Source organism: Carlito syrichta, unplaced genomic scaffold (genome assembly GCF_000164805.1).
Source record: "Carlito syrichta isolate Samal-C Ts95f unplaced genomic scaffold, Tarsius_syrichta-2.0.1 Scaffold304447, whole genome shotgun sequence".
Taxonomy (NCBI): domain Eukaryota; kingdom Metazoa; phylum Chordata; class Mammalia; order Primates; family Tarsiidae; genus Carlito; species Carlito syrichta.
In genome coordinates this window covers 49,734-73,762 of record NW_007248543.1, presented here as the reverse complement: position 1 = coordinate 73,762, position 24,029 = coordinate 49,734, and the positions used below count along the sequence as shown (strand labels likewise).

Here is a 24,029-nt window from a genome sequence, read left to right as displayed (position 1 = left end):
TATATTAAGTATTACAATTTTAATACAGTTCTTTTCCTTTCTTAAAATGAGTGTTTTTTTTTTACACTCTTTGTATTTACCTACGCATATAATGATATACAGTCATACATCACCTGATGACAGGGATACATTTTGAGATTTCATTGATGTGTGAGCGTCACAGAGTGTACTTACACATATACCTAGATGGCAGAGTCCACTACACACGTAGGCTATATGGTCTACTGCAAACCTGTACAGCATGTGACTGTACTGAATACTTCAGGTAACTGAAACACAATGGTACGTATAGAAAAGGCACCCTAAAAATATCATACAAAAGATTAAAAATGGTTCACCCGTATGTGACACTGACCATGAATGGAGCTTGTGGGACTGAAAGCTGCTCTGAGTGAGTGAATGGGTGAGTGAGTGTGAAGGCCTAGATCTGGGACATTTCTGTACACTCCTGTCGATGTTACTAATACCACACACTTAAGCTACCCCACATTTATTTAAATATATTTTTCTTTATTCAATAATAAATTAAGCTTAGCCTACCATAACTTTTTTACCTTATAAACATAAATTTTTTAAAAATGTTTTTGCTCTTAACACAACTTAAAACACACTGTACACTTTTACAAAAACATTTTCTTTGTATCCTTATTCTATAAGCTTTTTTCTATTTACATTCTTTGTAACTTTTTAAAACTTTTTGTTAAAAACAAAGGCACAAACACACACATTAGCCTAGGTCTCCACGGAGTCAGGATCATTGGTGTCTCTGTCTTCTCCCTCCACATTTCATCCCCCCAGAAGGTTTTCGGGGCCATAACACATATGCATGGAGCTGTCATCTCCTGTGATAACAATACCTTCTACTTTCTGAAGGACTTGCTTGTGGCTGTTTCACGGTTCGGTCTTTAAAAATAAATAGATAAATAGAAGGAGTACATTCTAAAGTAACCATACAAAGTACAGTATAGTAAATACATAGGCTAGCATCGTCGTTTATTATCATTAAGCATTATGCACTGTTCATAATTGTAGGTACTATACGTTTACACAGCTAGCCACATAGTAGATTTATCTACACCAGCGTCACCATAAACACGTAAGAAACGCAGTGCGCTGCGACATTAGGATGCCTACAGCATCACTAAGGGACAGGAATTTTTCAGCTCCATTATAATCTGATGGGACCGTCGTATGTACAGTCCATTGTTGACCAAAATAGTCATTATGCGGCACATGACTATATAAGACATTGATCGTTTTTTCTTAATTCCCCTTTTATGGATATGTTTGAAGGATTTCACCTTTTGCATGACTGGCTCAGCTAAGTAAGGGGGTTGGTGGAGCCATGGACAGGAAAGGTTATGACATCTGTCGCCCGTGGGGCTGCCTGCATTTGAGGAAGTGCAGGTGCCCTCTAGTGGCCAGAGGAAGATGTTCGGGAGGAAGAGCGCAGTCTCTTTTAGGGGCATTTGGAAATCAGCCCAGAAGCTATTCACTCTCTTCTTTATAGGCGGCAGTTTGATCCTCAGATCATTACTTTGATTTCTTCTAATTCTGTGTCTTTTTTTTTCTCTTTTGTATGGGTAGTTGTATGGAATCTGCCGAAGGAAAGCAAATGTTACAGAAATATGAAGATATGCTGTCACTGCTGGAAAAGTAAGCAGCTTCTGGGATTGCATTGTTCTGCAAATTGCACAGCCTCCACGATGCCTTTTGCAGTTCCCAGTTTGTGCAGATTCCTCAGTGGCTCTGAAATGTCATTTTGTGTTTTATGTTATAACCATGATATTTATGACTATAGTATTTCTGGGTTGTACACACGGGGTCTCTGGGGAATGCAGCTCAATTCGAGAATCAAATATTTCTGCAGGATAGTTTTGCTGGGAGTGTGAACTCTGGAGAGCTAGGAGAAGTGGCTGCTATTCATGGCGCTTCGAGGTCAGTGTCATGGAAAATCGCAGCAGCTGCCACTAAGCAAAAAGCAACAGTGCATGCCGCACAAAAAAGAAGAGGTTTTTTTTTTTTTTTTTCCAAGTCAGAGTCTTACTCTGTCACCCAGGCTGCAGTGCAGTGGCACGCCCACAGCCGCCGCAGCCTTGAACTGCTGAGCTCAGGCGTTCCTTCTGCCTCGGCCTTCCAAGTAGCTAGAACTATAGGCTCGCACCACCACACTTAGCTAATTTTTTTATTTATTGTAGAAATGAGGGCTCACCAAGTTGCCCAGACTGGTCTCGAACACATGAGCTCAGGAAATCCTCTCACCTCGGCCTCCCAAGAAGAGTTTTAAAGATATGTTCTGGGCTGGGCACAGTGGTTCACACCTGTAATCCCAACACTTTGGGAGGCTGAGGTGGGAAGATCTCCTGAGCCCCAAAGTTCAAGACTAGCCTGGGCAACACAGAGAGACTCTGTCTTTATGTTTTTAATTTTAAAATTAATTAATTTATTTATTTGAATCAAGATCTCACTCTGTCTCCAAGGCTAGAGTGCATGGTACAATCATGGTTCACTGCAGCCTTGACCTCCTGGGTGCAGGCGATCCTTCCATCTCAGCCTCCCAAGTAGCTGGAACTACATGCATGTGCCTTCATGCCTGGTTGATTTTTTTTATTTTTTGTAGAGAAAAAGTCTCACTATGTTGCTTAGGCTGGTCTGCAACTCTTGGACTCAAGCAATCCTTCTACCTCAGCCTCCCAAAGTATTGGAATTATAGGTGTGAGCCACCATACCCAGTCAAAAAATTTTTTTTAAAAATACATTCTATATCTTTTGGTGGAGAAAGAAAGCACAGGAATGAAAATTTTATATAGATTCATAGTCAGTACTGCTTTAAAGCCAAGTCTTTGGAGTGCAGGGTCTAGAAACAGCTGTGGTCTTGGCTTCTTCCCCTGCTGTTTGCTTTGTCTCCTGATTCAAGAAAGAAGGATGGTGGATGTGATTATAATTATGACTAGCATTGTTTTAGACAGATCACCTGTTAGGCAACTTACATCCCAGCCCTTCACCTCCCAAACAACTTCAAGTCCATCCACTCCCCTTCGTCTCTACACCAGCATGTTTGTAAGAGACTGGACATTCTGACCTGAACTGCTGCAGCAGCTTCTTGAACAGGCCTTCCTATCTCCAGCTCTGTGCTCCTCAGTGCCCACACTGTTATGGAATCCGATAATTCACAGTAACCCCCACCAGCTGGGAGGCCTCTTAGTGGTTCCATTGTCTCCTTCATGTGACATGAAACACCCTCCCTGAGGTGGTCTTTGTCTCCCTCTCATTACCTCCAACCTCTGACACATTATCTTGTCTTTGTTCCCAGCACCCTGTTGCACTGTTTTTCACTCTGTCCTTTGGGCATGTTGTTGCTTCTGCCGGGAATGATCACTCCCTCTTCACTATCCAACCTCTGCTCACCCTCTGAGACTCAGTCAAGCATCACTTCATCACCTCTCCTATGAAACTTTCCCTGGCATTTTCCTTATCATCCCCTACACCCCTTCTTTTCCAGTAGATGCCCAATGCCCTGTACATTTATTTGGGATTGTACTTCCTGCACTGTACTGTGATGCTCCATTTGCCATTCCCACCATTAGTTGCCTTTATCACGAGGTACTTATTCATCATTTTATTCCCCAAGCCCAGCACATGGCAGGTGCTCAGTGAAGGTGTAATGACTGAATGACAAATGTTCATGAGCTACTTCAAGATTTGTGTGAGAGAGCAAATCTTCCCCAGTAACTTCTTTCAAGGTTTCCGGAGATTAATCACACTCCCTTTTTTCCCCCTCAAAAGATCACATGAAATCTTTCTCCTCTCACTGATTTAAGCTATGCCACCTTTAGAAACTAGTGGTTACCTGCAGAAGCTGACCCAGCCCGACTGGGTCAATGGCTAATAGCATCTTCAGTTCATGTTATAGAGTCTGACCAAGCATTGGGGAGCTGGGAGGGTGCTTGTGAGTGACTTTTGTCTCTGACTCCTGCAGGTATGAGACAAGACTTTATGAAGACTGGTGTCAGACAGTATCAGAGAAATCACAGTACAATCTTTCCCGACCACTTCTGATACGTGACCCAGACACGAAGCAGATCATTGTCAACTTTAACCCACAGGTCAGTCTGTGACAATAACTCCCCTTTGGGTTTTTGAAGAGTTCCTTTTAACTCTGCTGATTTCAAAGGCAAAAAAGCTTTTTGTAAAAATATACAAAAGCTGCTCAAAATAATTTGCACTGTTTCTTTTTTGGATGAATCCTAGGGTACACTGTTTTTGGAAGTTGTGCACATTCACGTTTTTCTCTAGGGTTGCTTGATATATTTGTTTTGATTTTGTGCCACAAGAAATACCAAAAAATATAACTGACCACTTAGTACCAAACATAGCCCACTGGGCATACATTGAATACTTACTATGTGTGAAGGCTGTTGACTACTTGCTGGAGGGGAACCAAGTGCATGTTAGACTTGGCTCCTGCCCTCAAGGAACCCACTGTCTAGTTGGGAGTCAGAATGTCAACATGCAAATTTCTATCTTTGTTAGATAGCATATGGTTAATCTCAAAAGAGTAACTTTGGAGATAAGACTTGAGATTAGTGGTTTTCAACTGAGGGTGATTTGTTTCTCTGGAAACATTTTTGTTTGTCAGACTTGGAAGGGCTGCCAATGGCACCTAGTGGGCAGATACCAGGGATGCTATGAAACTTCCTGCAACGCACAGGCTAGCACCCCACAGCAGAGAGTTACTTATCCAAAAATGTCAATAGTGCTGAGATTGAGGTACTCAGTTCTATAGGATCGGAAGGGTGACACATCGGTCTGGAATGTAGCAGCCACAGAAAGCTTAATGCTGGAGAAAACAATAGCCAAACATCACTCAGAAACACCACTCAGGTAGAAAGAAAATTGTGTTGGTCACACTGAGCTAAAAACAGTCACCTTCTGCTTTGATGGCATGGTCTCCAGGAACATACTATAGACAAAGTTGAAAACCAAGTTGATGACTGATCAGTTTAAATAGAACATCAGTCTCACCCCCCTCCCCACCACCCTGCCACTCCAGGAATTAAAATCAACAAAGGAAGTTAGAAGATCCATTTCTTCAATTTGGTAAGACATGACTCTGCTGCTTAACTCACTTTGCTCCTTGGAACAACTTTATCAGCATTTGCTGTGAATAATGTTGAGTATTAAGTATCCAAAGAGATGTCTGTCTGGATTACCAAATAGGCCACAGTCTGCCTGATGTAAGATAGTAATTAGGTCTTTGACATAAGACAATACTTGGTCCAGTATTGAAGATGGATCTGCCGTCTCTATATATTCCAAGGAGAAGGACTCTATCTGCCCCAATATGTAGCACATAGTGAGTTCTTTATAGGTATTTGTAGGTGACAAAAGAGAAAGAAGGAAGAAAAGAAAGGAAAGAAGGAGACTATAATGTGAGTTGATGGGGGCAACTTCAAACATAACAGGTCAAAGAAGAGTTACAATCACCCCCATGAATACAACTTCAAGCAATTTGGCCATAGCTGAGTTATTAAGACTGGACAGTAGTATATTTAACTGTCTAGAAAGATATAATCAAAGATTTGCCCCTCCAGGAACAGGATAAAAATTGTATAGGTTAATTTTAATTTATGTAAATTATTTTAAATGCCCTATTATTGAGTACTGTGATTATTTTACAGTTTCATCAGTCTATATTTCATTGATTCTAGTATGTGCATTTTAATGTATTTACATCTCTGAAATTGGTATGTGTTTACAGATTAATGAACCACATTTTTTCCTTTCTTTTTTGATTGAACATAATAGTGAATCTTACAACTGATATCTTCTTTTTTATTTTCTAATTTTGAGTCAGAATCTGGCTCTGTCTCCTAGGCTGGAGTGCAGTGCCACAATCATGGCTCACCACAGCCTCAACATTCTGGGCTCAGGCAATCCTTCTGCCTTACCCCTCCACCCCCACCCCAAAGTAGTTGCGACTGCAGGTGTGCACCACTACCATTATAGTCAGCTTTTTTTTTTTTGAGAGAGAGATAAGGTCTCACAACACTGTCAAGGCTGTCTTGAACTCCTGGGCTCAAGTGATCCTCTCCACTCGACCTCCCAAAGTGCTGGGATTATAAGTGTGAGTCACTCTGCCAAGCCCAGTGACATCTTAAGTTGGAAAAAATATGATATAAATAATGATTCAGTAAACATCTTTAGTTATTGGTGCTTGTATTCTTGATTATTTCTTTATGCTAAATGCCTAGAAGTAGAATTTCTGGGATAAAAGTATTCACATTTGAGACTTTTTATTATCAAACTTGTTCTTCAGAAAGATGGAACTTAGTCATCATTCTTCCAACAAGCTATGATTTATTTTTTAAAATAGTTTCTAGTCTCTTGAACTAATATATATATGTATATATGTATTACATATATCTAAAATATGTCAATGTTGTTTTAATGCATTTACTTGATTACTAGTGAAGTCAACATTTCATGATGTATTCATTAGTCACTTATATTTCTTCTTCTATGAATTGCTTGTTCATGTCCTTTTCTACTTTCTAGGTGCCCTTTCTTACTGTAAATTTGTTAGAGTATTTAGAAAATATCTGTCAGCTATTAAGAAATCTGCTTAAACAATTTTTGCCAGTTTCAGGTGGTCATTTTATTGTGTGTATGATGTTTTAGGCACAAACGATTTTATGTTTTAGTTTTTGGTTTTATGTTTGAACTGACCATCTCTACCTTCATTATCATATCAATAACCACACATATTTTCTTTCAATATTTTGTTTTCACTTTTTACAGTTAAATTTTTAATATCCACCTTGAGCTTATTTTAAAGTAAATGAGGAGTCTAAATTCATTTCCTCACCAAATGGTTAGCATTTGTCTGAGCTCTGGGTGGAGTTGGTCTATCAGCAATGAAAAATTAGCTCAAATCACTAGAAGGAGAGCTAGCAAGTCTGCGAATCTTTATATGAAGGGGAGATGGGGAGAACCTATGGCTTTGTATCTGTTTTGTCACCTGTACCTACGCACATCAGTCTCAGATAGAAACATCAAGAAAGGATGAAGAAGAGTGTGCCCACATACCCTCTTGGAGGCCTCTCTGTCATTTCATTGGATTACATCTACATGGCTTCTCCCGTCTTCAGTTGTCACAAAACTTGGGGCCCCACAGAAGTTCAGAGAGGCCTGGATAACTTCTATTTCTTGACCTTCCAGCATATTAAGGCACAAAGAAATGCCATATTTCAAATGATGATATTTTACACTCAAAGTTTTATCATGGGCACCTATCAATCATGTCAATGTCTCTTTATGACTAATGTGTTTGGCCTCATTTGGAGAGAATATTGTAAGTCTACATTTATATCCTCTCATGAATGTGGGTGATCCAGGCCAGATGATCCTCCTCCTTCAAACTGCCACCCCGCTATAGGAACTGACTCGGCCAGCATGTACCTATCATTTCAGCAGCCACATTGCCCAAAGCATAGAAAGCAGAGTCCTCTCCTGCTATCATGGATGTCTCCTTTCTTAGATTTCCTCTCCTTGCTCTTTGTTTATGGTTTACAGATTTGGTAAACATTGCCACTTTCTGAGTTATCTTCCTTCTACCTAATGCTTGATTCTCCTTCTCTGAGATTAGATTTAAGGAACTGGTAGGAGCAGAAGGTAAGAGAAGAGACCCAGAAAATCTTTGGGCCCCTTGGAATTGTCGTTTTTGACTGATGCTGCTGCTTGTTCATCATCTCTGAACAATGGCCTCTTGTCTTGCTGTTCTCCAGCTGATTTCAGTGCTGAAAGAAATGAGCTACCTTGAACCCGGAGAGATGAAGCACATCCCTGAGACAGCAGCAGCCATGTTCTCCTCCAGAGAGTTCTACCGGCAACTTGTGGCTAACTTGGAGTTGATGGCAAATTGGTACAACAAGGTTATAAAAACTCTGCTAGAGGTGGAAATTCCATTGGTTGAGGAAAAGCTGAACAATATTGATCTGTGCCTGAGAGAAGCAGAGGAGACTCTGAACTGGAAAACAGAAGGTAACAGGGCATCACCTGGAGTCTGAAAAAAAAGATGTTGGGATTCAAGGATCCACTAAAGTGAATAGAGTTTTATGTTATTTTCTGGGAATCTGATCTGGATTTGAAACACAAGTCCATCTTCTCTTTTAACACATATTCAAGCAGAGATGACAAGGAGTGTTGGTATTCCTCTTCTTCCTTCTTTTTGGATATGATTAGTAAATTTAGAAAACTTTGCTCCATGCAATTTGGGAGACTCAGAGGTTGCATATGATCTTCCAGTCTCCAGCAGATACAGGGCACTCCATGAATTAGCGTTTTTGCTATATTATCATTGTTATTTAATTTTTTAAACCATACGGCAAACATCTTAAAGGAGGAGACTATGCATTTACTGCTCTGGTATCCCCCAATCCAATTTAATAAACTTTTGTCGGCCAATTAACATGTGTAGGGTACTATGTGAGAGACTATAGGGACAATATGAGATGTGAGATGCACGGATGTGGTCTCTACTTTCAGAGAGCTCACGTTTAGTGGGAACAGCAGACATGTGTACTAAACCTAAATCATACAAGGCTGACTATGATGAAAAGCCACCACAGAGTTAAAAATAAAGTGTGATAAATTACAAGGGAGAGAAATTAATTTGAATTAAGGTCCTTAGAAGAGTTAAAGTGTGAAAAGAAGGTCACAGTCGACTCATATGAGTCTTGGAGTGCCATATTAAACATGTTGGAATTTTATTTCACATGTAAGGGGAAATGACATTTTCAGCATTTAATACAGCAAAAGTACTAAAAATAAGAGACTGATGAACCCAAATAAAGTTATCAAGTTTCACTGGCATCTGGATATAAAATTGTATTCCCTAGCAACTGTACCAACTTTCATGTGCTTGGTAGGCAAGTATTACCTCTTTGTTTCTCTTCTTTCATAATAAGGATCTTGGTAAGAGGTGCCTTTTTAATACAACTAGGAAGGAAATTGTTCTAATGATAGTAAAACAATAACCTGTACATAAAAGTCATATAAAACTTGCAAGTATTAAATCTCTATCTTTCATAGCAAGTAGGCCTTTAGCTAGCCACTGTAGGCAATTTCAATTAATTATATTTCTTTTGGGGAGCAGGCATTTGGGATTATGTCATTCAAATCACCAGCAGTATTCATGATCTTGAACAAAGAATTCAGAAAACTAAAGACAATGTGGAAGAGATTAAAAACATCATGAAAACATGGGTGGTTCCAATATTTAAGAGAAAAGATGGAAAAAGGGAATGCCTTCTTTCTCTGGATGATCAGCGTGGTAGAAAGGAAAGATATTATAATCTCATCAAAGAATCTGGCCTTAAAATTCATGCCCTTGTTCAGGTAATAACCAGTCTCTTGAATGCACATACCATGAGTATAGTAAAAGCATCAAGTACTGTGTTTGTGTGCAAGATGTGATTTGGAAATTAGAACAATCTATTGATGTGTTTTTGTGCAAGATGTGATTTGGAAATTAGAACAATCTATTGATATGTCTTCTGCAGTCAAGGAGAGAAGTTTATACTGATAGTAAAAGAATAAAGCTAATAGACAAGGGGAGTGAAGGGTCACATTCTAGTACCAATGTGTCAAAATTAATAGCATCTTAATGGTAGCACCACTTAATTTTCACATGACTTAAGTCTCACATGTAGCCCCAAGGAGATAGAAAGAGATCCCAAGAGTGAAATCCTAAATAATCCACTGCCTTACCACTCCCATGTTCAACTCACTCATACAACCTAATGTGGTCTTCCAGCATAATCCTGACAGCCTAGCTGTACATAGTCTAAAGAAGTGATAAATTACCATGGTATCCCTAACTGCTTCTGATATGCTGAATTATAAATGCCAAGTGTTACACTTCATACAGTAAAGATCTGCCCTGCATTATGGTGAGGACATCTCCATGTCCAATCATTAAAGACTAAAAGCTTCCTTGTGAACAATGGGAAAGGGTTATAAATGGCCATCAGCTCCAACCCTACTGAAGTAGCCATATGACAATGTTTGGCATATTGACTCAAGTGGTAAGTCAGAAATGAATCAGTTATATGTGGGTTATCTGTGGTTTGAAACACAATAAAAATGTTGAGACTTAAGCACTAATGATGACAAGAGTTAAGTGAAGGAGATAATTACTGAAATTTTGACTTTGAAAGATAAAAACTTTCCATTTGATTTATTTCTTTAACCCCCTTTGGTCCGATATCCAGTAATTTAATAGCTAGCATAGACCCAAACATCTACTCTTCATCTGTCTTTCTTTCATCCAACCATCCATTCATCTACTCATCTATTCATCCATCAGCTGTATTTCCAGAACTTTCCTAGGCACTATATTGAATATAAAGAAAATGTAAGGTGTCATCCCAGCCTTGAAGTAGAAGAAAACCATTTGGCAAAACCAAGAAATTACTTAAGATGTTACAAGTTTAAAAACTACACACACACACACACACACACACACACACACACACACAACACACACCACACACACACATCTGTCTATGTGATGACAAATGCTCAAATCTATGTTCTTGAGAGTCAAAATGAGAGAAAATGTAGAGAATTAAACTGCTTAATCAGTGAGACAAACACAGAGATCTAGAAAAAATACACATTGTAACATCTTAGTTGTCCAGAAGTCAACCAGGAAATAACCAAAAATGACCTCAAGCCAAAATACTTGTCACAAAAGTTACTCTAAATGTTCAGACAATTTAATAATAACTCTTTTTACAGCACAGTAATAATAGTCCACATTTTTATTGTGTCTACCATGTGCCAGGCACGGTCCTAAGCACTGACCATGTATTATTTCATTTAATTCTCATACAATCATAGATACTCTCATTCTCATTTTATAGATGAGAAAACCAGGGCACAGAGAAGTTAAATTAAATGCCTAAAACTTCTCAGCCAATTTGAAGCAGAGCTGTCTGACTCTAACTCTGCATTTATGCAGTATACTACATAACTTCCACAGTAGTCAGGAGAACTCCTTAGGCCAGACACAAAGCTTTGTAATCAGGTCTTCAATAATGTTTACATGTTGATAATATATATATATATTAAGATAAAAACCCTGAACAGAAACTCATGAATAAAAGAGATTTTCCTCTCTCGCTCTCTCTCTCTCTCTTTTTTTTTTGCTTATTGATACATAGTAGGTAATAAATAAATGAGTTGAATAAAAGAATTGAATATTTCCTTTTGATCATTTTCTGTGTATATAGATATACTTTTACAAAAATATAATCTTTGTATATTGTATAACATACATACATTACCATGTGCAGACATTAAGTGTTCCTATTCAGTAAGTTTTTACAAATACATACACTTGGGTAACTACCACAGTATAGAACATTGCCATCACTCTAGAAAGTTCACTTGTTCCATTTCATCAATCCATCTCCACCCTCTCACCAGTTCATCATTGAGTAGCTTTCTGTCACTATAAAATAGATTAATCTTTTCTAGATTTTCATATAAACGGAATTATGTAGCATGTACTATTTTGTGTCTGCCTTTTTATACTTGGCATAATGTTATTGGGATTCATCCATATTGTTGCATTTATTTAGAGTCTATTTATTTTTATTGCTAGAATTCTATTAGATAAATACAACAGAATTTGTTCATCCATTCCCCTAATGATAGTTTTTAAGTTATTTCTAGTGTTTGGCTATTATGAATAAAGCTGCTATGCATAGTCTTATATAAGTTATTCCATGGATATATATTTTCATTTCCCTTGAGATTTTCAGAGTCATAGGTATACATGTGCTTAACATTGAATGATTGCCCAGTAGTTTTCCAAACTGGCTGTTTAATCTCCCACTAGCAATATAATATAGTTCAATTGTTCTACCTAGTCACCAATTTTTGGTGTTATAGGTCTTAATTAATTTTGTCATTTTTGTCAATGTAGGTGGTATCTCACTGAAATTTTAATTCGTATTTCTCTGAAAACTAATAATGTTGAACACTTTTTCATATGCTGATTGACCAATTATATGTATTCCTTCATAAAGTGCCCACTTAAGTCTTTTACTCATTTTAAATTGGATTGTAAGTTTTAGGAGTCATTTATGGATTCTAAATGCACATCTTTTGTTAGATATGGGTATTGTGAATAGTTTCTTCAACTCTGTGGCTTGCCTATTTTCTTAATGGGGTATTTTGATGAAAAACAGTTTTAAATTTCGATGTAGTCTAATTTACTTTTTTTCCTTTTATGGTTACTGCTTTTGTGTTCTATCTGAGAAATCAACCTACCCCGAGTTTTCAAATATATTCTTCAATATTTTATTTTAGAAGCTTTATAGTTTTAGATTTTGTATTTAGGATTATAATCTGTCATGAATTAATTTTTGTTTATGAGGTGATATATGGGTTGAGGACATTGTTTTACATATTAACATTTGACTATTCGTATACCATTTTATGAAAATACTTTTCTCTATTGAATATTTGGCATCTTTGTTGAAATCAGTTAAGTGTATAAGATAACAATAAAAAAAGTATACTGTATAACATACCAATACTACTCTTTCTTGGTTATTGTAGCATTAATTTACTTAAATATATTTTTAGTTAAAGTCTCACTCTGTCGCCCAGGCTGGAGTGCAGTGGCACGACCACAGCCACCTCAGCCTCAACCTGCTGGGCTCAGGTGAACCTTCTGCCTCAGCTTTCCAAGTAGCTGGAACTACAGATGTGCACCACCATGCTCAGATAATTTTTTTATTTATTGTAGAGAAGAGGTCTCGCTAAGTTGCCTAGGCTGGTCTCGAACGACTATTGCAGCATTATAAGAAGTCTTGAAATCAGGTACTCTAAGTCCTCCAAACTAGACTCTGTTTTTCAAGATTTTTTGGTTATTCTAGGTTCTTTGCATATCCACATAAATTTTAATTCAGCTTGCCAATTTCTAGAAAGAAAGTAGATGTGATTTTTATTAGGCTTGCATTAAATCTGTAGATCAATTTGTGGAAGATAAAGATCTCAACAATATTGAATGTAGCAATCTGTGAACATGGAATGTCTCTTCACTTAATTAAGTCTCTCTAATTTTTCTCTGCAATGTTTTGTAGTTTTTAATATATGTCTTGCATATTTTCCATTAAATATATCTCTAAGTGTTTCATGTTTTTGGAAGATTACTGTAAATGGAATTATGTTCCTAGTTTTATTTTCCAATGCTATCAGCTAGTATATAAATTGTAATTGATTTTTGCATATTGATATTATATTTTGAGACTTTTCTAAATTATTAGATGTAGTAGTAGTACTTTTGTAGATTTCTTATGATTACCTATGTAAATAATCATGCATTTACAAATAGAAACTATTTTACTTTTATATTTCTAATTTTTATGTTTTTTATTTATTTTTATTGCCTTACTGCTCTGGTTAGGACATCTAGCACAATATTGAGGTGGTGAGAATAAACATTCTTGCTTTATTTTCAGTCATCTGGGAAACGTTTAGTAATTTATCATTAAGCATAATAGTATCTGTTGAGTTTTTGTGGATGTTCTTTCTCAGACTCAGAAAGTTCCCTTTTATTTCTAGCTAACTGAAAGATTTTATTATGATTAAATGTTGAATTTTATCATTTTTTTCTGCATTTCCTGAGATGGTTATATCATTTTTCTACTGTAATCTATTAATGAGCATATTCTTTTCTTTCTTTTTTAAAAATATTAAGTCAACCTTGCATTTCTGAAATGTCCACTTGGTCATGTTTCATTATCCTTTTTGTATATTATAGGATTTGATTTGATAATTTAAAGAATTTTTATGTATATGTTTATAAATGATATGGATCTCTACTTTTCTCTTCTTTTAATGTTCATGTCTGATTCTGGTGTCTAGGTTATGCAAGCTTTAAATATGAGTTGGCAAATATTTCCTCCTTTCTTTTTTGAAAAAGTTTGTGGAAGATTGGTCTTATCCCCACCATAAATGTTGATAGAATTGACAGGGGAATGCTTCTGAACATGGAAGTTTCTTTTTGGGAAAGTATTTGATAATGATTTCTTTTGTAACTAAAAGACTAGATGTTTTCATATCACCTTTGTCAGTTTCTGCAAGTTGTTTTTTCAACAAATGATTCTATATTTTTTATTTATCAAATTGGCAAAAATTTGTTCATAATCATTTTTACTGTCATCATGTGTCTAAAAATATGTAGTGATGCTTCCTCTTTCATTTCTAACATTGAATTTTTGTTTTTTAAAATCATTTTATTCTAGTTACTTTGAAGTTAATTGCTTATCTCTTCTTTTAGCCTCTCAGGGTACAAACTCAGGGTATTGATTGATTTTAGACTTTTCTTTCTAACAGGCATTTGATGATATTGATTTCCCTTTTAGCAGTGTTTAGTTTCATTCCACAAATTTGACCTGCCTCCTTTTTATTACCATTCAGTTTTAAATGTTTTTTCTTGTTATTCTTTAACTAAGTGGTCATTTAGAAGTATATTTAATTTCCACATATTCAAGACTTCTCCAAATATCTTAATGAAACTGATATCTAATTTAATAATATTTTGGTCAGAGAAAATGCTTTGTAATATTTCAGTCTTTTAAAACTCACTGAGACTTGTTCTATAACCAGAAATATGGACTACCTTATTGAATATTCCTTGAGCCCTTGACAAAAAAATTCTTATTCTTCTGTTGTTAGATGTCGTGCTCCATAAATATAAATTAGTTCTAGGCAATTGATAGTATTGTTATGATCTTTTGTATACTATTTGTTCTATCAGTTACTGAAATTAGAATGTTAAAATCTCCACCTATGATTGTGGAATTATTTAGTTCTGTCAAATTTTTCATAGTGTGTTTGATATTCTGTTAGAAGGTACAAATACATTTAAATTTATTATAACTTCCTGATGAATTGACTGTTTCATCATTAAGAAATTTTCTTCCTTTGTCTTGGAGTCTTATTTTTTTCCAAGAATAATATAGCCTTCCCTTCCTGATTTATTATTTCTACTTTTTGCCAATCTTTCCCCACCATTTTACATTCAACTTATTTTTTTGCATTCAGATTTTTCCTCTTTATAGTCAGTATATCGTAGAAGCTTACTTTTTAAAATCTAACAATTCTGCCCGTTAATTGGAATGTTTAGACTATTTATATTGATGTAAGCATTGGTATGAAGGGATTTAGTGCTACAGATTTGCCATTTGTTTTCTATTTGCTTCATTTCATTTTTATGCCTCTGTTCTTTCATTCCCACCTTCTGTTGGTTAATTGTATATTTTCTAATATTATACTTTAATTTCTCATTGGCACTTCAGATTTACCTTGTTGCATTACAGTTCTAGTTTTTGTTATAAGTTTTATTATGCATCTTGAACTTACTATGATCTATTTAGAGTTTTCCCGTGAAATATAGAAACCTTGCATGGTGTAAATTAACTTAATACCTCATTCCATCTTTTGTACTATTGTTGTGACATAGACAAAGACCCAAAAAACCCAGAATTTATTTATTAAAAAATTTTGTATTTAGCCTTACATATTTAAACTTCAGTTGCCTTCAAAATACTCTCCATTTGATGCAATACACCTATTGAGATGCTTTTCCACTGCTCAAAATAGTTTTTGAACTCGATTTTGAAGCCTCTTAGTGCTTTCTACCATTTTTTGTTTCACCTCTTCTACATCGGCAAAATGTTCCCCTTTGAGGACTTTTTTCTTCTGGGAAAACAAACAAAAAAGTCATTCAGCGTGAGATTGGGTGAATAAGGAGGGCGAGGTCTGGGGATCATGTCATTTTGGGTCAAAACTTCACAGCCACACATTGTTCTTGGAACTTACGCAGCATGAAATGGGCAAACGTGTTGAACAAATCTTCAAAAACAACAACAACAACAAAAATGTACTGAAACTGAACGCAGTCTCTCAGCCTCTTACAGCAATGCTGGCTAGTAGTACACTGATGCATATGGATTCCTAGAATACTAACCTAGTGGGGGAAGCCTGAACTACAAGTGACTCACCCGCCAAAAGTTAATTCCAGGTTTTTTGGGGTCTGCCTCATGTGTTTCTATAAATATATAGATATAGTCACACTTGTATACATGTAAGATATATTTAATATATTATATATATGTAAAACTCCACAACAAATTGTTACAATTTTTGCCTTAAACATTTAAGGAAAAATATTTATAGTGTTTTATACTTAACAACATATTCACCATTTTCAGTCTTGTTATTCCTTCCTATAGATGTGAGTTAACATCTGGGGTAATTTCTCTTCAGTCTGAAGCGCTTTCTTTAGTATTGCCTGAAGTTCACATCTGCTAATAAAACATTATCTTAGTTTTTGCTTATCTGAAAATGTCCTTATTTCATCTTTGTTTTTGAAAGACAGTTTTATTAGATATAGAATTCTATGTAGTAGCCTTGTTTTTCTTTCAGAAGTTATTGTATTGTCTTCTAACCACTAATGTTTCTCATAAGAAGCCAGTCATAATTTGTATCTTTGTTTCTCTGTATGTAATATATTGTTTTTCTCAGGTTACTTTTAATGGATTCTTTTAAAATCTTTGATATTTTTTTGGTTTGGCTATAATGTGCCTAAGTGGGTTTTCATTGTATTCATCCTGCTTGGAATTTGTAAGTCTCTTGGATCTGTTTGTTGTTTTTTTTTTTTTACCTAATTTGAGGGGATTTTTAAAATAAAATTTTGCTAATTTTAGCATCTATGTTATTTTCTGAGTCTAGTTTTTTTTAAAGAGGGAAGTTAATTTTTCTCTCACATAAAATACATCTAATAAGTAGACATTCCAGGGTTATTATGACAGCTATGAAATCAGAGACCTAGCCGGGCTCGGTGGCTCAGCCTGTAATCCCGCGCCTTTGGGAGGCTGCAGTGAGTGGATTGCCTGAGCCCGCGGGTTCGAGACCCGCCTGGGCAGCAAGACCTTCATCTTTACAAAAAAATCAAAAAATCAGCTGGGCGTGGTAGTGCATGCCTGTAATTCCAGCTACTTGGAAGGCTGAGGCGGAAGGATCGCCGGAGCCCAGCAGGTCGAGGCTGCAGTGGCCGGGAGCGGCCACTGCACTCCAGTCTGGGCGACAGAGTGAGACACCAACTCAAAAAAAAAAAAAAAGAAAAAGAAAAGAAATCAGAGACCTATCCAGACTGGGTTTTTTCTTAGTAACTACTTTCTCTTCTGATTAAAGGTCACACTTTTCTGTTTGTCTTCGTGTCTAGTGATTTTTTATTACATGCTAGACATGTTGGATATCTCCTAAGAATATGAATGTTGTTTCCTTTAGAGAATTTGCATTTTTTCTTTGGCAGACAGTTAATCTACTGATGGATCACCTCAATCCTGTTGGAACTCACTTTCAAGCATTTTTATGGAAGGTCTCAAGAGTGCTTACTTAAGGAACTCTAGTCCTTAAGCATGGCATTTCTAGGGTCTCAACTGAATTCCTATCTGCAAGGTATTTTCATGCTTCCTGATAGAACTCTAATATCTTTTAGCACTATATGATCTATATAATTTCCATTTAGCTTAGAGTGCTCCGTAACTATTCTCTATCAGGTCTTTTAGAGTCTTGCTCTATACATGTACAACTTAATACTCAAAGACTCAAGAGGACCCAGCCAACTCACCAGCCCCAAACTCCAAATTCTGTTCTCTGCCCATCAGTAGATGCTGTAACTGAAACTCACTTCCCTGTGCCATGGCTTGGAAAGTACCTTTGGGTAGAAAACCAGGTGGTTGTGAAGTTCACCTTGAGTATCTTCCTTCTCTCAAGGATCACCTCCCTGTACTGTGTTATCTAAATACTCAAAACAGTTATTCCTTACATTAGATCTAGTTCTATAGTTGTTTGTAGCAGAAGGACAAATATGGTTTCATTCTTCTGTTTTGATTAGGATCAGAAACCTGAACTATTTCTTCTTACTTCATCGAAAATTCAAATATGTTTGTTCCTTAGACCACAGAGCATTTGAAGTAGTAAACAAAGATGAAAGATGTTGATAGCTTGCTAATAGAACAATTAGACAAAGCAGTCATGCAAACTAAAAGTTATTTAATGTAGAAACAAATAGACATACACACTTTAATAACACCTGAAAGTGATTCTGTATTGTCACTGTGTTACGATTTGCATGATGATGGACTTCAAGTCATTCAAGACATCTTAAATCTAATTAGGGAAAAAAGGTATAGATACTGCATCTTAGAAATTTTGAGTTGTGTCACTTACAGGCAGAATCATGAGATTATTTAAATCCAGGGAGATTTATAACATGGTAATACTTTTTAAGGGGATAAGTGTGAGTCATCTAGAAAAGTTAATTCTGCAAGTTAGTTACTGCTTTCTTGGAAGATATCAGAAAATTGGAAAGTTGCTGTAAAAATTCTTAATCATGAAAATGATGAAGAGTAAATGGGATGTCTATTCTTGTCATTGCTGAGCATTTGGGCTTTCTCTCCTGGAATCCAATTCTTGTTACCATGGTGATGCTTGGTCTCCAACAGGTCAGGACTATACCGTGTAGCAGAAAAGGATAGATGGAGTGGGAGAGAGATATAAAGGAAGAGTGAGAAAGAGTGAATGAGAGGGGTGTGCATTTTTTAAATGTATATGTGTTTTCTAAATCACAGTATGATAAAAGCTTTCAATCAACCTAGGAAACACAGCAAGACCTCAATTCTACAAAAAGTAACAATTAGATGGACTGATGGTGCACGCCTATAGTCCCAGCTACTCAGGAGGCTGAGGAAGAAGGATCACTTGAGCCCAGAAGGTTGAGGCTGCAGTGAGCCATGATCATGCCACTGTACTCCAGCCTGGGTGGCGGAGTGAGACCTTGACTCAAAATAAAACTTTTAAAAGTCCCAATCACAAAACATTACAGTTCATTTCTGAGGATTATCCAGGAAATGCTTTGTTTTTCAAACCTCAAATTTCCTATAATTGTTGAATCATAGTGTTCTCTATGCTTAGTGTATCTTCCTCTGCCTACCCTAACTTCTGCTGTGATGCAGTTTCTCCACAGTATACATCCAGAATTTATAAAGCACACATATTGCATCACTCAGCCTTCCTTCAAAGAAGGTGGATCAACCTTGTCCTCCTTCTTTGGGGACAGGATGATACCCCATATTCCCCTCATGTACTAACTTTGCATTCCTTTCAATAAATGTTTATACTTGTTAAACAGAATCGATCCCATACATGTGTAATGGCAAACTTTTCACAAGAGGGTTTTTTCTACCATGGATTGTTTTTATTCCTACTGATGATTATACCAGTTCATTCATACTATTAATGAGATTTATATCCTTTCTTCTTTCTTTTGTAGGAAAACCTTGGTCTATTTTCAGCAGATCCAACCTCTAATATCTGGAAGGCTTATGTTAACTCTATTGATGATATGTTGCAGAATGGATTCTTTCTTGCCATTGAGTGCTCCCTCAAGTACCTCCTGGAAAATACTGGTACTTACTGGCTTATGGTTATCATTGGAAATATAACCATAGTGGCATTTGTTAACTTAAATTGAATTGCAGTTGAGTGCTTTGTGACTTTTTTAAAAACGTTGTAGACTTCTTCTGAATGATACACGGTAAAATAGCAAAAGTATCAAACTCCTAAATTGTTCAAAGAGAAAATATTTCTGACTCTTTAAAATCAGGTGATAAACCAGGCTCTAAGATAGTGAAGCACATAGCAAAAGCAAAAGCAAAAAAGCTCATTCCGTCTAAATCAAGCTTTAGTATTGAAGAGTGACTAAGTTGAGCAGCAGGAAGCACTGTTAGTAATGAAGACAGAGGCTTCATCCAAACTTGACTCACGGCAGTGAGAGGGTCATTCTGTGCCTTCAAACTTCATGTGTGTTATCCCTGTAGCTTTTTGAGAGCACAGAGAGGTTGCGGTAGCCACAGTAAATGGAAGAAACAGAAGATTTTCCTGTGTGAAAAAGAGACAAGATGCAGGGGAGAAGGTAACTCTCAGAAGGAAAAGGGATGTTAAGCGAATTGGCATTCTTTGAAGCTGTTAAGAAATAGTTAAGGGCTTTGAATTTATGGTGCATAAAGTGGGGTATGGTGTTCAAATCAAAGATACAGTAAGGGCTAATCTTGCCTAGTAAGTGATGAGATGGAAAGGGCAGAAGAGTTCACGGCTAAAAGTTGAATTAAATCTCCACATTCTGGCAGATTCTGAGTTTCTTAGCAAGAATCCTATCGAAGGGTTAGTTGAAATGGAAAGGCAGTAGTGAATATTTTGAAGCCAGAGAATGAAAGTGAGATAAAGAGTTTGGGAACCCGAGGTGAGAAATCAAACACAGAGTTAAAATAAATAGGCCAAGATCAGTGCCCAGATATCCAGCAAAAAAGAGTACATACAGACACCTAGGTTGAGAATACAGAGAGCAGCAAGGCCCGTGCTGAGTGCAGCCCAAATGGACAACCCATAGTCTTAATTTGGTGTGAGGTCTGAGGATTGAGGCGCGGTCTTTGCTTGCAGGGTGCAGGGGTGCTGCAAATAAAGTAAACCTTGCAGCAAGACTCAGGGCATTCAGCATAGTTAGCAGGGTAGGAGATCATCTTCTAGAGCCTGGGAACAAGTCACCAGTGGAGCATGGAACACAGGCGCTGAGACAAAAGAACGGGCTCCTAGGGACCAGCGCTGGTGGTGTTCAACTCAGTGAACTGGTCAATCCTCCTCTGAAGCTGGAGATTTAGGGGAGCCTCATCACTCAGCCCTCCCTAGAGGATTTAAAAAGACACCCAGCCACACCAAGGTGCAGGCAATACATTAGAGATGGTGCTTCAGTACAGTGACTCCACCCTTGGTCAATGGCTATCTGGTTCTGATCTGGCCTGTCTGATGATATGCCATATTCTTCTTGTGAAAAGGATACAGTGGGAACACAGGATGGAGAAAAGAGTTGGTAGTCTTTCTCCAAGATTGTCAAAGTTCCCTCTCTCCATGAAAGTAGGAAGGCAAGGGAACACATTTTCTTCACATTATAGAAACCCTTCAAGTTCTTCTCTAAATGAGTAGGAGCTAACTTAGCAGACACTATAGACAAAATTTAAAAAGCACTTGTTATCTAGGGAGAAGTGAAGGAGCCTCAAGGAGGCTGTGAGAAGAAGGAAATTATAGTGACCATTGCAGTAGCCCATCTGACCAGTTATGTCTTTCCAGTCCATCTTACCATTTGGGCCTTATTGTGTTTGATCGGGCCCATGCCATTCTTGTGACTTGGGCTGGGTCCCCTGTCATCTCTCACAACCCAAAATCTGCATAGGTTAAATGCTACCCACTCTACAGAGAAATATTCTTCCTACTCTTACCTCCTAAAATGATTTATTTGCACCAAGATTGTGGAACCAAGACAATCCACCCTGCATGATAATTATATTGGTGTTACATGCAATATAGGGATTAGAGTCTTGTGTCATGATATGGGGCAAAAATGTCATAGTAAAAATTTTTTTGAAAGTCTTTTACACACTGGAAACTATATGCAACTTTATTTATTAATTTACAAGTTTATGTTATGTATAGCAATGCAGAATGTATCATGACTACATATTACAGGTTTTTAAAATAACTATTCCATGACAGTAGTAGAGTTACTATGCTGCCAGGAAATCTGTTTTTCACATTTGATGGGACTCTAGTCCTATAATACAAATGCATCTAGTCCAGTAATGCAACTGTATCATCCCTCCAGTTTAGAAGGCAAGGCCCAAGCTTTACACATCTTTAAGGATTCTGCATTATTTTAGTTAGGGTAAATGGCTGAGCTGTAGTAAAAAAAATTCCATCAAGAATGTGGCTTAAAGCAGTGATCCTCAATGTTTTTAGTATCAGGGACTGGTTTTGTGGAAGACAATTTTTCTATGGACCCAGGGTAGGAGGATGGTTTTGGGATGATTCACAAGTGCATGACATTTATGGTGCACTTTATTTCTATTATTTTTACATTGTTTTATATAATGAATTAATTATACAACTGGCTATTTAAAAAAAGAGGTGTGGACAGAAGTGGTAAATAAAATAATGAGCAGGCCATGTGCAGACTAAAATAAGTGTCAGATTCTGACTAAAAGTCTACCACTAGATGCAGCTATACGATTGAAGTATATCAACTCACTTGCCACTCACTGATAGAGTTTTGATAGGAATCTGCAAGCAATTGATTCATTATGGTCTCTGTGCAGTCAAACCTCACTGCTAATGTTAAACTGTATTTGCAGCCACACCCCAGTGCTTGCATCACAACCTCAGTTCCACCTCAGATCATCAGGCATTAGATTTTCATAAAGAGTGCACAACCTAGATCCCTTGCATGCTCAAGTCACAATAGGGTTTGTGCTTCTATGAAAATATTATGCTGCTGATGATCTGGCAGGAGATGGAGCTCAGATGGTAATGCAAGCAATGGAGAGTGGCTGGAAATACAGATGAAGCTTCGCTCACTCTCTGCTTCTCACCTCCTGCTGTGCAGCCCAGTTCCTAATGGAGCATGGACTGGTAGCGGTCTGTAGCCTATGGACTGGAAACCCCTGGCTTAAAGGACAAAAATGTCTATCCCCCAAATAATAGTTTAAGGTAAGTGTTCCAGTTTGATGGGCAGGTTCCCTGCATCCTGTGACCCTACTGTTTTCCAAGACCTTGTCCTCATTTCTGGGATTGAGATGACCCACTGCCACATTCAGGTTCTCGTCTGGACGAGAGGAAAGAGTTTAGAGGAGGCTCACCTCCGATCTCAAGGTTCCCAGCCCATGAGTGGGACCACTTCTTTTCACAGTAGTAGAGTTACTATGCTGTCAGGAAATCATATCACCACAGCTAACTGCAAGTAGGGCTGGAAAATCTGGTTCCCTACTCAGTCATAGTTCTATTTCTAGGGAATAAGAGGACAATGAATGTCAGTGAATAGTCTATACCACCAACAGCATCCAGCCCATTATAGTCTCCTAAATATTTATATGATCAAAAAGACATATGAAAATAAGTGATTATTGATAAAAGTTTAAGCATATATCTTATCTTGTACTTGGAACATCTTGCTCTATGTTGTATTTTGATTTAAATTTAGCAAGGCAAGTTGGCCTAGCAAGTAATCAGGGATTTATAAATTATTTATACTGTTTTTAAAATTTTTATCACTATGGGACTACAGAAGTAAAATAAGTTGTTTTTTTAGAAAAGGAGCAGAACAGGCAGAATTGTCATTTCTCTGTCGTTGGTGCCTATGCAACCATCGACAAGCATTGGCAGCATGGTTTGTGCCTAGGAAAAAAATCAGCTGCTTCTAAGAAACTGGCTTTGAAAAATCAACCTCTTCTCAACCAGAGGCTGTATTTTCCTTCAGGGGGCATGTGAGAAGGTGGAAGGGGACAGGCTTGGGCTGATCCATGTCACTGGGATGTGCTCCATGAGGACAAGGAAAGTAAATGTCCTGCAATGCCCCTGAAAGCCCTGCACAAGAGTTGGCCTACTCAAATGTCAATGGTTCCCCTGCTGAGAAACACTGCAAGACTGTCTCCCTCACCTTTTCTGAGATGTTAACAAATTTTACATTTCCATTTGTCTATACTCTAGCAGCTTGTCCGAGGGAAAGAGATGCTCTGGGTGTTTTTAAAAGGGTACTCTACTTAACCCATTTTACTCATTCTTCTTGGTTTTGTTTGTTTGTTTTCCTTTGTTTTTCAGAGTGTAAGGCAGGACTCATCCCAATATTTGAAGCACAACTGAGTCTAGTCATCCCAGAATTAGTTTTCTATCCATCTCTGGAGTCCGGAGTGAAGGGGGGCTTCTATGACATGGTTGAGGGTCTTGTCACCAGCATTTTTGGGATATCATCGCTGGTGCCACGGCTTTCCTCACAAAATGGCTCTCCTCACTATCAGGTACTGAAGCTGCAACCATTCTGCCCTCCAGCTGAATCTGGA

The 24,029-nt window shown here is 37.3% G+C and overlaps 1 protein-coding gene across 1 annotated transcript in view; it reads left to right on the top strand.

The window, feature by feature from the left end:
- Positions 1-24,029, top strand: part of LOC103262320 (dynein heavy chain 9, axonemal-like) — a 99,930-nt gene that overhangs the window by 41,626 nt on the left and 34,275 nt on the right. The window contains exons 11-16 of the mRNA XM_008059934.2: positions 1,588-1,656; positions 3,980-4,106; positions 7,788-8,043; positions 9,158-9,399; positions 19,421-19,556; positions 23,791-23,987. Coding sequence (XP_008058125.2) covers positions 1,588-1,656; positions 3,980-4,106; positions 7,788-8,043; positions 9,158-9,399; positions 19,421-19,556; positions 23,791-23,987 — 1,027 coding nt within the window. The remainder of the gene's footprint in view (positions 1-1,587; positions 1,657-3,979; positions 4,107-7,787; positions 8,044-9,157; positions 9,400-19,420; positions 19,557-23,790; positions 23,988-24,029) is intronic.